Source organism: Myodes glareolus, chromosome 8, assembly GCF_982192425.1.
Source record: "Myodes glareolus chromosome 8, mMyoGla1.1, whole genome shotgun sequence".
NCBI lineage: Eukaryota > Metazoa > Chordata > Mammalia > Rodentia > Cricetidae > Myodes > Myodes glareolus.
Genome location: NC_142033.1, coordinates 101,290,718 through 101,303,056, shown reverse-complemented (window position 1 = coordinate 101,303,056; position 12,339 = coordinate 101,290,718). Strand labels below are relative to the sequence as shown.

Sequence of the window (12,339 nt, the reverse complement as noted above, 5' to 3'; positions counted from 1 at the left end):
CATGTGGTTGCTGGGAATTGAACTCAGGACCTTTGGAAGAGCAGGCAATGCTCTTAACCATCTCTCCAGCCCCAATGTGTTTGTTTTTTGAGACAGGGTTTCTCTGTAGCTTTGGTGCCTGTCCTGGAACTCGCTCTTGTAGACCAGACTGGCCTTGAACTCACAGAGATCTGCCTGCCTCTGCTGGGATTAAAAGCATGCGCCACCACCACCTGGCTTCAAGCCAATGTCTTCACAGCAAATGGGAGCGAGAGCTTACTGTGTATGAAGAGGCTTGCAAACTGTCAGAACCCGATGTGTGGGACCTACGATGCACTCAGCTTCAGATCCAGCTTGTCTCTGATGGCTGATAGCTTTCATTTATGATTATATCCTGATCTGTATTTCAACTTCAAACAACCCTAAAGGAGCACCTACTATGCACTGGGCAGGACATCAGGACTCTGCTCACAGTGGAAGGCCACTGTGTGCCTCAAAGGCCCTGGGGAACACTTGCAGCGCTAGCACAAGCCAGAGGCCAGTCTGTGGGAATGACTGATAACACACGCCATGCACCTACTGTGCGCCTGACATTGGCTCCCTGTGGCCTTGTCTCCTGGGCATGGTGAAGGCTCCCACACCAGACTCACAGACACTCAGTCATCACCTCTGAACCCTGCCTCAGGCCACAGATGGAAACCTAGCTGCTGGGATCACTGTACACCTACAGGTGTCAGACTCTGAATCCTCCTGGAAGCCCAGGGGCACATCTCATCTGCAGGCAGTGACCCGCAGTCTTTGGGAGAGCAGGTGCCGACTCAGAGACCACTCAGACGGTACAGTTCGGACCTAGGCTCAGCTGTCAGTTATGGTGGCCTGACTTTGAGCTGGGGACCTTAGACCTCAGTCTATGCAGGTGGCAGAGAGACAGCTCATGGATCTGCCCCTGCTGGCAGGGCCACCTGCCATACCTCAGGCTGGCATCTAGTCAGTGTTGCTGTGTGCATCCCCTGACCGTGTTAGGACCTAGAATCAATCACGCTTCATCTTCAGAGATGGTGGCTGCGGTGGGCCTTGGAACAACCTCCAGGTCCCCTTCCTGAACACTGAACAGTAGCCATGGGATGGAGCGGGGCCCATTTCTTGACCAGTCACCCCAATTCAAAGTGCCCGGGGCGGGGGGTGAGTCAGGCAGGGATGATGGAAACAAAATAAGCCACTGGGTATGCACTGGAAAGGTTCTTCCGCTGTGAACGGGAGAAGACAAAGCGATAAAACCAAACCAAAATAATAAAACCAGAGTGAAGGTGATGGTGGCAATGATGGAAAAAAATCATAAAAGAAAGACAGACAGACAGACAGACGCCTCGCAGAGACGCCTGGTCTTTACCTACCTTCTACTCCTTCAAGCGCTAACTTAACAGACTTTCTTACGAGAGGGAACGGCGCCGGCTACAAGGCTATGAGCTCTTGATGGCCCACGGCCGGGAGAGCCACTCTGCAGCTCCCGGCTGGTAGGGGATGGCGGGGTCTGGGGACACCCGGAGTGGCCAGCGGGCAGACCTGCACCTACCCTTGACAGGGCCTAATGAGCCCACAGCCCTGGGGACACGCCTGGCCCTGGGTCTCGGGGTGAGAAGTGGGGAGCCCGCTCCCCCACTCCCTGTCCTGGGCCGCCCTGGAAGGCACATGGCTGGGCCGAAGATGCTTTCTGGGTGACCTCGGAGGTCACGACCTTCACAATCCAGCCCAACCTGCATGGTATCTCAGGAGAGGACATATGCCAGAAGCTGGACAAGTGTGTGTGATGTCCAGTCAGAGTTATTTGGAGTTTCCTCTGGGCCATGTGTGTGGCCCAGGGAGGCAGGGGTGACATGCAGGGTGGGCTGTGTTTGTGAGTCGCTTGAGACCGGCTGATACTCACCTGTGGGCCACCTCTACCGGCCGCTTGGTGACCCCAGGCCCCAGGCCACCCTCACTGACCTCCACCTGATCACCGCCTCAGAGCCATCTGGGGCTCCGCGGGGGGGGGGGGGGAGGAGGCTGGCAGGGGGACCGGGTCTCCACAGCCCCTGCCCCTAGAGAAACCCTGGCCCCAGTCTATAACACGTTCGAAGGACCCGAGACCAAATGCACACATGGGGAGTGAGGGCACTGCGAGGCAGATGCTTCCAGAACCGTGTCTGGTGGCTAAGGGAGCAGGGAAAGTGCAAGAGGCTACAGTAGCAGGGGCTATGCCAGCCGAGCTGAGAGGTGGGAATGGCAGTGGGGACAGTAGGGCCACCATGTGGCCCAGAGACAGCAACCTAGTCACAGGTGACTCTTCTGTGACAAGGGGCCAGGCAGGCACAACAAACTGCTTTAGGAACCAGGGACCCTGTATGAAGGCTTCTAGAGCCCTGTCCCTTTGGAGGACCTGATAGAGGTTGTCATGCTATATCCTCGGGTGACAGCCTTGGGGCCCTGTAGGGACTTCCTGGGGACAGACTGGTTCCACATTTGGGGAGAGTAGAAAGGAACCAGTGGCTGAGTGGCCATTCTGTGCTGGTCTCATCCCCATGGGGAGACCCACCCTGCTGTGGGGAAACTGAGGCATGGCAGGCAGACATGGCCAAGGCTGAGGCAGGCCAGGCGGGAGGCACCCCCACCCCCGCCCAGGGGCTCAGGCCAGGTCAGTGGCCACTGTGCTCCCCCCTCCCCAAGGACAAGGTGCCAAGAGACACGTACTGGCCTGCAGCGTGCGCTGGCGCACGACCGCGGTGAAGGCGCCCAGGCCCTGCGGCGAGCGCGCCGCCAGCCGGAATGCATACTCCGTGTTGGGCTTGAGGTCCTCCACCACAAAGGCTGTGGTTGGGTCGAAGGTGCGCCCCACCTGAGAACAGATGGGGTGGGAGTGGGTGGGAGATGCAGGGCAGAGGGACGGAGAGAGGCAGAGATCCGCGAGAAGTGGGGAGACAGAGCTGACCAGAGGTCATGGAGGCCAGCGCGGCTCACCCAACCCAGCTGTCATCTCCCGCCCAGCCAGCCCGGGTACCTCTCGGCCTCGGTCGCCCTCCCGGAAGAGCAGTTCATACTTAATGACACTCTCCTGCCTCGGCGCGCTCCACGAGAGCCCAATGCTAGTCTCAGACTTGGCCTCTGCCCTTAGGTTCATGGGCTGGCCAGGCACTGAGGGAAAAGCACATGGAGGGGGGGACAAGGCGGGGGAAGGTCGGTCAGTCTCTCACATGGGCTACCTGACTCACCAAGGGAACTCTCATCTCAAACCAGGCTCCTGACATTGTTCCCTGAGCAGCTCAGGATACTTCCCGAACCAGCCACTCCTGGGAGGGGAGCGGAGGGGAGGGGAGGGGGAGGGTCCACCCCCACCCACCCCCACCCACCCCCACCCCACCCCACTCCCCACCCCCTAGAGTTAGCTAGGGTTCAGGATGGGCCGTCCTTTCTAATTATTCCAAGGAAAAGACAAATAGAAATTGCCTGGGGCTGGGCATTTATTCTCATCAATTCTTTTATTTTCACAGTGTCTCACCATATAGCCCAGGCTTGTCTCCTACAGCTCTGCCTGCCTCTGCCCCCTCCCCCAGTGATGGGATTCAGGGTGTGCACCACTTATGTCTAGGAGTGGATGCTGCAATAGCAGTGTGTGGGACCTGCTCCCCAGACCTCACCTCCCTGCTGCGTCTTGACCTGGATGGGGTCTGACAGTGGCCCATCGCCCACCGAGGTGAAGGCCAGCACGCGCACGGTGTAGGTCTCGTCCTCCAGCAGGCTGCCCACGGTGGTCAGCAGGCTGTCATCCACATTGTGCTTCTGCCAGTTGCCCACCGGGTGCTCGGGTTCCATGGTGTAGTAGACGCGGTAGCCACGGATCAGACCGTTGGGCTCCACCGGCTCCTCCCACTGCACTATCATGGTGGTAGCGCTGAGCATGCGTGCCTGAACGTTCCTGGGAGCACTGGCCGGTGCCTGCTCGCCTGTGCGGGTTACCACTGACTCGCTGGGAGGACCCTGGCCGATGGAGTTAACAGCCGACACCCAGATCTCATACTCGGAATTGGGGCTCAGGCCCCCGATGCTATAGCGTGTGGTGGTGATGTCCTCTTTGATCTGATACGGCCCATCCTGGCTTTTGGACTTATACTCAATCACGTAGTAGGACACTGGATCGGGGTTGCCTGAGTCCCATGTGACGGTGATACTGGTGGCAGTGTTCTCCGTCACCACGGGAGTCCCAGGGGCTTTGGGGAGAGCTGCAGGAGGGAGGCACAGTGACTCGGGTGCATCCCCCCAACCTCAGCTTCATCAGCAAACACACAGGCCAACACCCACCGACCTCAGGTCAGCACTCACAGCACTGCTAATGGCTGACGGTCACACCGCCATGCCAGAGAGGAGGGAACACAGCAGACGTTAACATGAGGTTAAAAAGTATTTACTTCAGAAAACAAAATTACAGGGCCTCAGGTAGCCCAGGCTAGCCTCGACCTCACTATGTAGCTGAGGATAACAGACACAGGCCACCAGCCCAGTGTTTGTAGGTATGTTAGAGTTCACCTGTCACCTCAGGTCTTGAGAAGCCAGCCTGGGCTACACAGTAAGGCCCTGTCCTGCTCCAGTCTGCAAAAGCAGACGATGTTTATAAAGGAGCATTATCTCCTGTGAGAAGCTGACAGTGTACCCGGCCCATCTCTCTGCATACGGAGCTTCCTGAGTCCCACTCCACACCTGCTCTTCCTCACCCCTGCAACACTAAAGCCTCCGGCAGATGAGGTCCCTCCTCCTCCTCCTCCTCACTGTGGGTCACATGACATCTAGACCTCTGCCATCTCCATCTCTTTTTGCCATTAGCCAGGGCTTTATGCCCAACCCTTAGACCTCACGCACCACCAGGCCTGGCAGTTACATATTTAACCTTCAGCACGCCAATGGGCTGCAGTAACTGAGGCTCACCATACACTTGTCCAGTGTTGGGATCCAGCTTTCCCAAACAGTCTCGATGTTGTCAGGGACGAGATGAGTGAGTGTGAGGCCACCTCAAAACACTTCATCTAAGTAAGTGGAGAGTGGGGGCTCAGCTTGGCCTTGGATTCTCACTGAGAATTCAAGTCATGGGGTCTTTAGTCTCGACACAGGCTGCCCTCACCCCAGGGTCGGAATCATCTGTTTAACTTTAACTCTTCCCACCAAACCGACTTCGTTCCTGGACCCGACCCTGCTTGCTATGTAGCCCAGGATAGCCTCGAGCACCCGATCCTCCTGCTTCAGCTCCAAAGTTCTGAGATCACCCTAGTGCTTGTCTCACACCCTTTAGCCAGGTACAGCTGCTGCTTCTCAGCCCCACGAAGGCGGGTGCCACATCCACCCTGCCCCCACTGCGGTCCTGACTTACACTTCACAGTGATCTGGGCCACAGCCTCAATCACACCAAGGCTGGACATGGCCACACACGTGTAGTTGGCTGAGTCCTTGACATCAGTGAGTTCTAGAACATTCCGACCCACGGGCATGTCATCCTCGGGCGTCAGGTCTTCGGCCCCCTGCATCCACTTCACGTAGGGCATGGGTGAGCCCACGGCCACACAAGTGATATTCACGTTCCCACCGGGCATAATCTCGTGGCTCATGGGCAGGATGGAGAAGCGGGGGGCCACGCGGCGGACTGGGGAGGGCAGGCGGCGGTTTTGGCAGGAGAATGAGCAAAGGGCAGGACGAGGAGGAGGAAAGAGAAAAAAAGGGGGGGAAAGGGTAGAAATTCATTTAAATATAAACAGGGCCACTACAGCCCCCAGGTCATTCATTCCCCCAAATGAAAACAGAACAACAACAAAATTAAACCAAACAAATTATAAAAACAAATTCCAACACAAAGGAAACTTCAAAGGTAGGAACTTCACAAACAATATAGATCTACTGGAGTGGGACACGAAGCGGTATCTCATAGCAACAGGGTTTCCCCGACCAGCGCCGTTGCTGATCGCAGCACGGAAGGACACACAAAAATTTATCGGCAGTTTCTCATCTTTGTGGAGAGATGTGGCTTAGGCGGAGGCCCCCTGCAAGGCCACCCAAGAAGGGGCAACTACCACGGAAGGTGCCAGAGGGCTCTGGTGCCGAGGGCTGAGGCTGGGAATGAGGCTTGCTATCCTCCTGGGAAATGAGGACAGAACCTGATCATAAGGAGGTGGAAGGACCAGGGAACCCCATGGCCTCCCGATCCGATCCCCCAAGGGAAAGATGAGAAAAATGCTAATGAAATTTTTGTGGTTTTGGGGTGTTAGAAACCCTCCTAGAGCTTGAAGCTTCTGTCGGATTGGACACGTTTCCATCAAGAGATGCAGCTCTCAAAAGTCACAAACATCATGCAGAAGAGAGAGAAAGAGAAAGAAAGAGAGAGAGAGAGAGAGAAAGCGAGCGAGAGGGAGGCACAGGGTAGGGAGAGAGAGAGACTGATGGAAGGGAAGTGTGGGTCTCAGGATGGTGGGGGAGAGCAGAGATGAGGAGAGAGAGAGAAGATGGGGACAGCGGAGGGAGCCACTTCAGTGCTGCATGGTACTCTAGCCAATGGGGCGCAATGCGACGCAATTGCCACATCAGCCCTGGCACAACCATAAATAGGATAGTTACTGATGACTCATAGTTGAGAATTCTTAACAATAAGGGGCCGATGAGTTGGAGCATTGGATACAGGGGCATGTTTGTTGCGTTCCTTAGTGGGTGGGGATGGATACCACCTTCTGCAGGGGCCTCTTGGGCTTGGAAGGCAGCAGGACATTTCCAGGGCTCCGTTTTCGGAAGCTGGGTGGGTTCTGAGGTGGGCGTGGGACACTCACAGGGACCCAAGCTTCGAAGAGTAGCCTCCTCCCCGGGGTGAGGCTAGTACTGACACCCAGCCAGAGCCCAAAGAAGACAAGAGGTGAGAGCTTGGCCTTAGGTGTGTGAAGACTCTCTGACAGGCTTAACCCCAACCTAGGAAGACACGTGAAGGCCGTCGCCATGCCTCTGCCACACGGTTCTGGGGTACAGCCTCAAAGAGGTCACTTATCACTAACTGCTGTTAAAGGTTACTCTGCTCTGCCTGGGGTGGGGGAAGCCAGCTTGTGCCATTCCTGCCAGTCTGGGCCTTTAGGCAGGTACCTCAGGTTGTTTTCAGAATCCAGGTGGAAGTCAAGGGAGGCGGGAACAGGGGCCACTAAGATGGGGGTGAACATCTGCAGGCTGGAGCCCTTCGGAAAACGTAGCCCCACAAAAAGTCCAGAGTCATGGAGGACATGGGATGGAGGGGAGGAGGAGGGAAGACATGGGGCATGCAGGCTGGAGGTGAGGGGTGGGACAGGGATGGGGGACACAGTTCCGACAGGGCTGGGTGGAGGGTGAGGAACAGGGGTGGCGGCACTGGGGTCCAGCTGGCCACCTGCTACCAGCATCCACAGCGAGGCTCAGGGTGGGAGATGCTGAGGCTGCGTTGTCATGGAAACAGAATGGGAATGAGTGTGGAGAGGCTAATTAATCCAGGACAGAAAACGGCATTTGACGTCCAAACCAAAACTAGGAGGGGTGAGGAGGCAACAAATTTCAAAAAAATAAAAAAGCAAAACAAATCTAAAGACCAAACAAAAGTGCCCTGAAAGGAATCAACACTCAAAGCAAGAAGAGAAACATGGAATATGGGTATGGGTTGAAAATCGGGGTCTGAACAGAGAAGGGCTGTGGCTGCCCCAGGGAGATGCCCGGGCCCTCCCCACCAGCAGAACACAGCATCCGGCCTCGCCACCCGGTACCCAGGGTCCTCGGCTGGGCCATGAGCCACCAGAGAAGGCTTCCTCAGGGCAGACCAACCCAGACTCAGAACCTGCTTCTCTAGATGGCCCTGAACCTCATTCGGGGCACAGTGCACTAGAACCCAGAGGCAGAGGCCTTGGCCCACGGTCTAAGTCCCCTTGTGTGACCCATAGGGAGTGGGTCCACCCAGCACAGGCAGGTGGCTGCCAACATTGTTGTCCAGACCCCCAGTGACGGAAGATTTGATTGGTTACCTATTAGCCACTCACGGCTGCCGTCTATCAGCCTCAACAGCAATTATCTATCTGTTCATCAATCGATCAACACCTATCTGCTTGCAATGGCCCAGCCTCAGCCTCCTGACAGCTGGGATAGCAGACTCAGATGTGCTACTTCACAGCTGTCCAAAGCCAGACACCGGAACTGGAGACCTTGGCTGCACGTTCGTCTCATTTGACCCTGCTCTACAAAGCCCAGTTTGCAGAGGAGACAGTGTGCCAGAGGTGACAAAGCCAACGACAATGAGCAGTTGCCAACCTCAACGCCATCTCTGCCCTCTCTCTGCCATTTGCACACGAGCAGCAAGGACAGCTGAATGTCCCTTTCTCAGCATCCGGGCTCCTTTAAATGTGTGCGCCTTTCCGGGGACCCAGTCATGGCTGCCACACTCAGGTCCTATGCAAATGTGTGGAACCCCAAAGGGGCAGAGTCCAGAGCCTACAGGGCTCCGATGTCTGGTTCCAGAGGTCCTGCCCATTCCTGACCCAATCCTAGTTTATGTTGAGGGCACTGCTGCGTGGGAGGGACCTCAGCTTCCAGAACAGAGGCCACAGACAATCTGAATAATAACTTTCTATCCAGGGCTGTGACTGTGGCCTTAAATGCTGGATAGGACCACAAGTCATTTTAATGCTCATCATCCCTGACGTGGCCAGTCACTATCAGCTGAATGGTCAGTAGCTATCAGTTAAATGGCCAGCCTCTATAGGTTAAATGGCCAATTGCTATAGGGCAGATGGCCAGCCACTGCCAGTGAAAAGGCTGGTGGCTATCAGTTAGACGCCCAGCCGCTGGGAGTTAAATGGCAGCTCCCGTTATTACACAGATGTCAAGCAGCTGTGCTGCCCACTGGCCTCTCGGCCCCTTGGTTTCTATGTCCTTCAGGAAGTGGGTTGGTTTGCCAGAGTCTGCAAGGGAGGGTGCTGTAGGCAGGAGGTGGCTCTCACCCCCCCCCCCCCGCACCCTCCGACCCAGAGGGGATGGCGGCCGGCCGATGCTGTGTTTTGCACCCTCGTTTTGGGCGGTCGCCCCCCGCTTTGTTCCTCCACCCCTTGGCTGCAGGCCTGAGGTGCACATTAGGAAATAAAGGGGGCACAGAGCCCATGGGACGGACAGGCCCCGCGGGACCCCCGCCCCAAATTACCGACCTGAAAGGAGGGTCCAGGCGGGTTATAAGGGGCAACACCAGCCTTGGTCCTCAGCACGCTCCAGCTGGCTCTGGTCCCCAGCGCTTCTGGTCACCGAGTAGCCGGGAGGGTCCCAGCAGGGGAAACCCGTGTGGGTGAGTGGGGTCAGGAGGGTTGGGTGGCAGGGGTGGGGGATGGTGGTGGCAGGTCAGGAGGGGATGGCCGCTTCAAACCCCGATTCACATGGCAAAAAAAAAAAAAATCAAACCAACTGAAAAACCATCAAAGCAACCAGGAGACAGCCTCTCCCCCAGGCAGGAAGAGAGGCAGAAACCAAAACTCAAAGTGGGGTTTTCAGGGTGAGGGATGGGTGGGCAGGGACAGGAGGGGTGAGAGGGGAGAAAACTCAAACAGTGAGGTGATCTGGTTGAAGTGCTAGGTAGGGCCCACAGCGTCACACAAGCAGCAGCGAGCAAGCTGCAGGTGGGGGGGGTCTGTGGGGCATTTTGGGGTGAGAGAAAAATGTAGCTGGTTCTCTGAACTCCAAAATAGATGTGTGGATGGGAGCTGGGGTAGGGGTGCCAAGGACTGTGCAGGCCTCCAGGGAGGGGTGAGTTAAGCTTAGATTACACCTGTCACGGAAAGGAGGGGGCAGAGGCCCAAGTTCATGGCCCATCTCCCATCGCTTCCCCTTCGTCCCCTCCCGACCCACCTCCCTGTCTGCCACCAGCTCCATTGGCTACGATGCTTCCACCTGAAGGGCCAGAGGGCCAGAGCCCTGGCTTGGGTGTTTGAGCAGTGGCTGCAGCAGGCTGTTGGCTCTATACTCCGCCACAGATCATTTTCTGGTTGTTCAATTTGGGGGGAGGGGCACCCAGCCTCGACCTCTTTGTTTCCCTCATATTTTTGCCAACTGACTTCCCCACCCCCACCCGCCACTGTGGCTGTGGGATATTATGGCTTCTCCCAAGGACCAGGTGTAATCTAATGTCCATCCGACCCCACCCACAGTGGACACAGATGCAGGGGTGAGGCAGGCAGCAGGCGACGTGTCAGTCAGTGCTCAGTGTTCCTGTGGGACAGCCCCTGCAGCCCCCCAGACCCCGCTAGGGCCTCCCCGCCCTGAGACCCCTCTCCCTCAGGACAGACAGGATGGTGGGGATGGTGTACCATCACCTCCCCGGGATCAAGTCAGGGGCCTAGTGTACAGTGCACAGTCAACAGACCCCACAGAAGCAGGGAGATGTGACAAGTGAGAGGGATCCGAGGTCCCATACCTCCAGACCCTGGGTGCAGTTCACCGAAGGCCAACTTGTTTTCCCAAGCCACAGGAGTGGAGCAGGTCAACCTAGGCCCAGCCATGCTCTGAACTCGTGAGGGGACCGGGCATTCTTGTCCAGCACTGGGTAGCCTGATGGCCACTACCTCGAGTCTCTTGTAGGTGGGAGACTGTCCCTCCCTCTGCAGCAGGTGGGGGACGCATCATTAACTGGGTGCACCATGGCTCAGTATTGCTATGTTCCAATGGGTGCCGTCAGACACCATCTTTTTTGGTTAAACCATGAACCTGTTAAAGGCTCACAGCACCACACTACTACTGAGGAAAATGTGAGCAGCCTCCAATGACGCCATCTGTCTGTCTCCTGGCATGGTCTTCCATCAGGGAAACCTCAGAGAGGTGCGGAACGTGCATGTGAAAACTGACATATACTATACATATATAACAGGCTCTGGTGGCTTAGTCCCCGGGGGTCAAAGTCTGAGCAGGCCCTGGCTCCCTCAGCAGGAGCTGAGCCTGCCAGATAGGGAAGGGGCTGGAGCCGACTGACTGACTTGGCACTCTGCAGGCCTCGCAGGCCCGCCACTGCTCTCCTGGTGGGTACTTCTGTGCCAGAGACCTTGTCTCTCCAGGCTCCCTTTTCTGCCTCTTGGGCCCCAGGACTTCCTCAGAGAAAGTCACAAGGGGGAAAATGATATCACTGGCCCGGAGGAGACACTTGCCCCCAGTGGATAGGGCTCAGGAAAACACCAGTAAAGACCATAGGGTCCAGGGTTGGGATTCGCTTCTGCACTGTGGAGCTCTGTGGCAGCCCCCACAGGCCGCAGCCAGGCAAGTCTGACCACTGTCCCTTAAACTGTCACACGTGGGAGACACCCGACCGCCTACAGCCGGAGTCCCTTACTCCCAACCTTCCAACTCTGTGAGTACCTGGGATTTTCTCCACCCAGGGCACATGACACCATTGGCTCTTAGAGCCAGAAAGCCATCAAGAATCCTAAGAAGTCACATGAGCAGTCAGGGTCACACGTGTGGGCATCAGCACCTGCCTTGGGCTGGGCGGCACTGCCCTCCAATCCAGGTGGGTCCTTAGGGGTCCCTGTCACCCAGGTACAGAGTACCAGGACCTGCTTTGCCAGGGCTCAGGCTGAGAGGAGCAACATCATCTCTTCCTGAGGCATCTAGAGACCTTTGCTGACAGTGCTTTGGATTTAATAACCTGAAGGGCAGAGAGGAGGCTGGAGGGACAGGGTGACCTGTGGGGAGGGGGCTTGGCCCTCAGCTGTCCCAGGGGGGCAAAGAGGTGGACAGTGGGCTGGGCATCATGGGGGGTTTAATTACTGTGGATGTGTGGATCTCAGGAGTGAGAGAGCAAGAGAGAGCTAAGAGAGAGAGGAAAAAAGAGAGTTTAGAAAGAGGAAGGGTAGACAAAGGAAGAGGGAGGAAGTGGGGGGAAGAGAGAGAGAGAGAGAGAGGGAAAGAGAGAGAGAGAGAGAGAGAGAGCGGGGAGAGGCCACGCCCCAAATGACCATGGTTTTCTAGGGAATCCCACAGCCCTGATGCTCAGGCGATCAGAAAGTGACCATGCTATGGGACAATACCCGTGGGACAACACAGCCGTGGTCGCCCTCAGAGCCAGGAGGAAGGAGCAGTGGCTAACACAGCATGGGAGGCAGAGGCGCACACGCCGCAGACCAGCTCACTGGCCAGGTGTTCTCCCGAAGTCTGTCACATCACCCCTCTCCCCGCCCTGCCAATGGGCAGGTCTAGCCCAGCATGCATGAAGCCACCGCCGGCTGCCACTCTGCACTTTCTGTCAAGCGCTCGAGACTCTGGCCCCCACTCTCTCGCAGGTTGGCTGACACTGAGTGGGAACCCGGGCACTGGCAGTCC

At 56.8% G+C, this 12,339-nt stretch overlaps 1 protein-coding gene across 9 annotated transcripts in view; it reads right to left on the bottom strand.

The window, feature by feature from the left end:
* The window catches only part of Ptprs (protein tyrosine phosphatase receptor type S), a 62,131-nt gene that overhangs the window by 17,041 nt on the left and 32,751 nt on the right, over nucleotides 1-12,339 (bottom strand). For 8 of the 9 annotated variants that reach the window (XM_087909267.1, XM_087909270.1, XM_087909269.1 and 5 more), the window contains exons 7-10: nucleotides 5,372-5,641; nucleotides 3,651-4,232; nucleotides 3,014-3,147; nucleotides 2,707-2,851 (exon numbers count right to left, since the gene is read on the bottom strand). In XM_087909267.1, the coding sequence (XP_087765393.1) occupies nucleotides 2,707-2,851; nucleotides 3,014-3,147; nucleotides 3,651-4,232; nucleotides 5,372-5,641 (1,131 nt within the window). Of the gene's footprint in view, nucleotides 1-2,706; nucleotides 2,852-3,013; nucleotides 3,148-3,650; nucleotides 4,233-5,371; nucleotides 5,642-9,188; nucleotides 9,359-12,339 lie in introns of those variants that run through there. The other variant, XM_087909274.1, reaches the window with a different exon arrangement.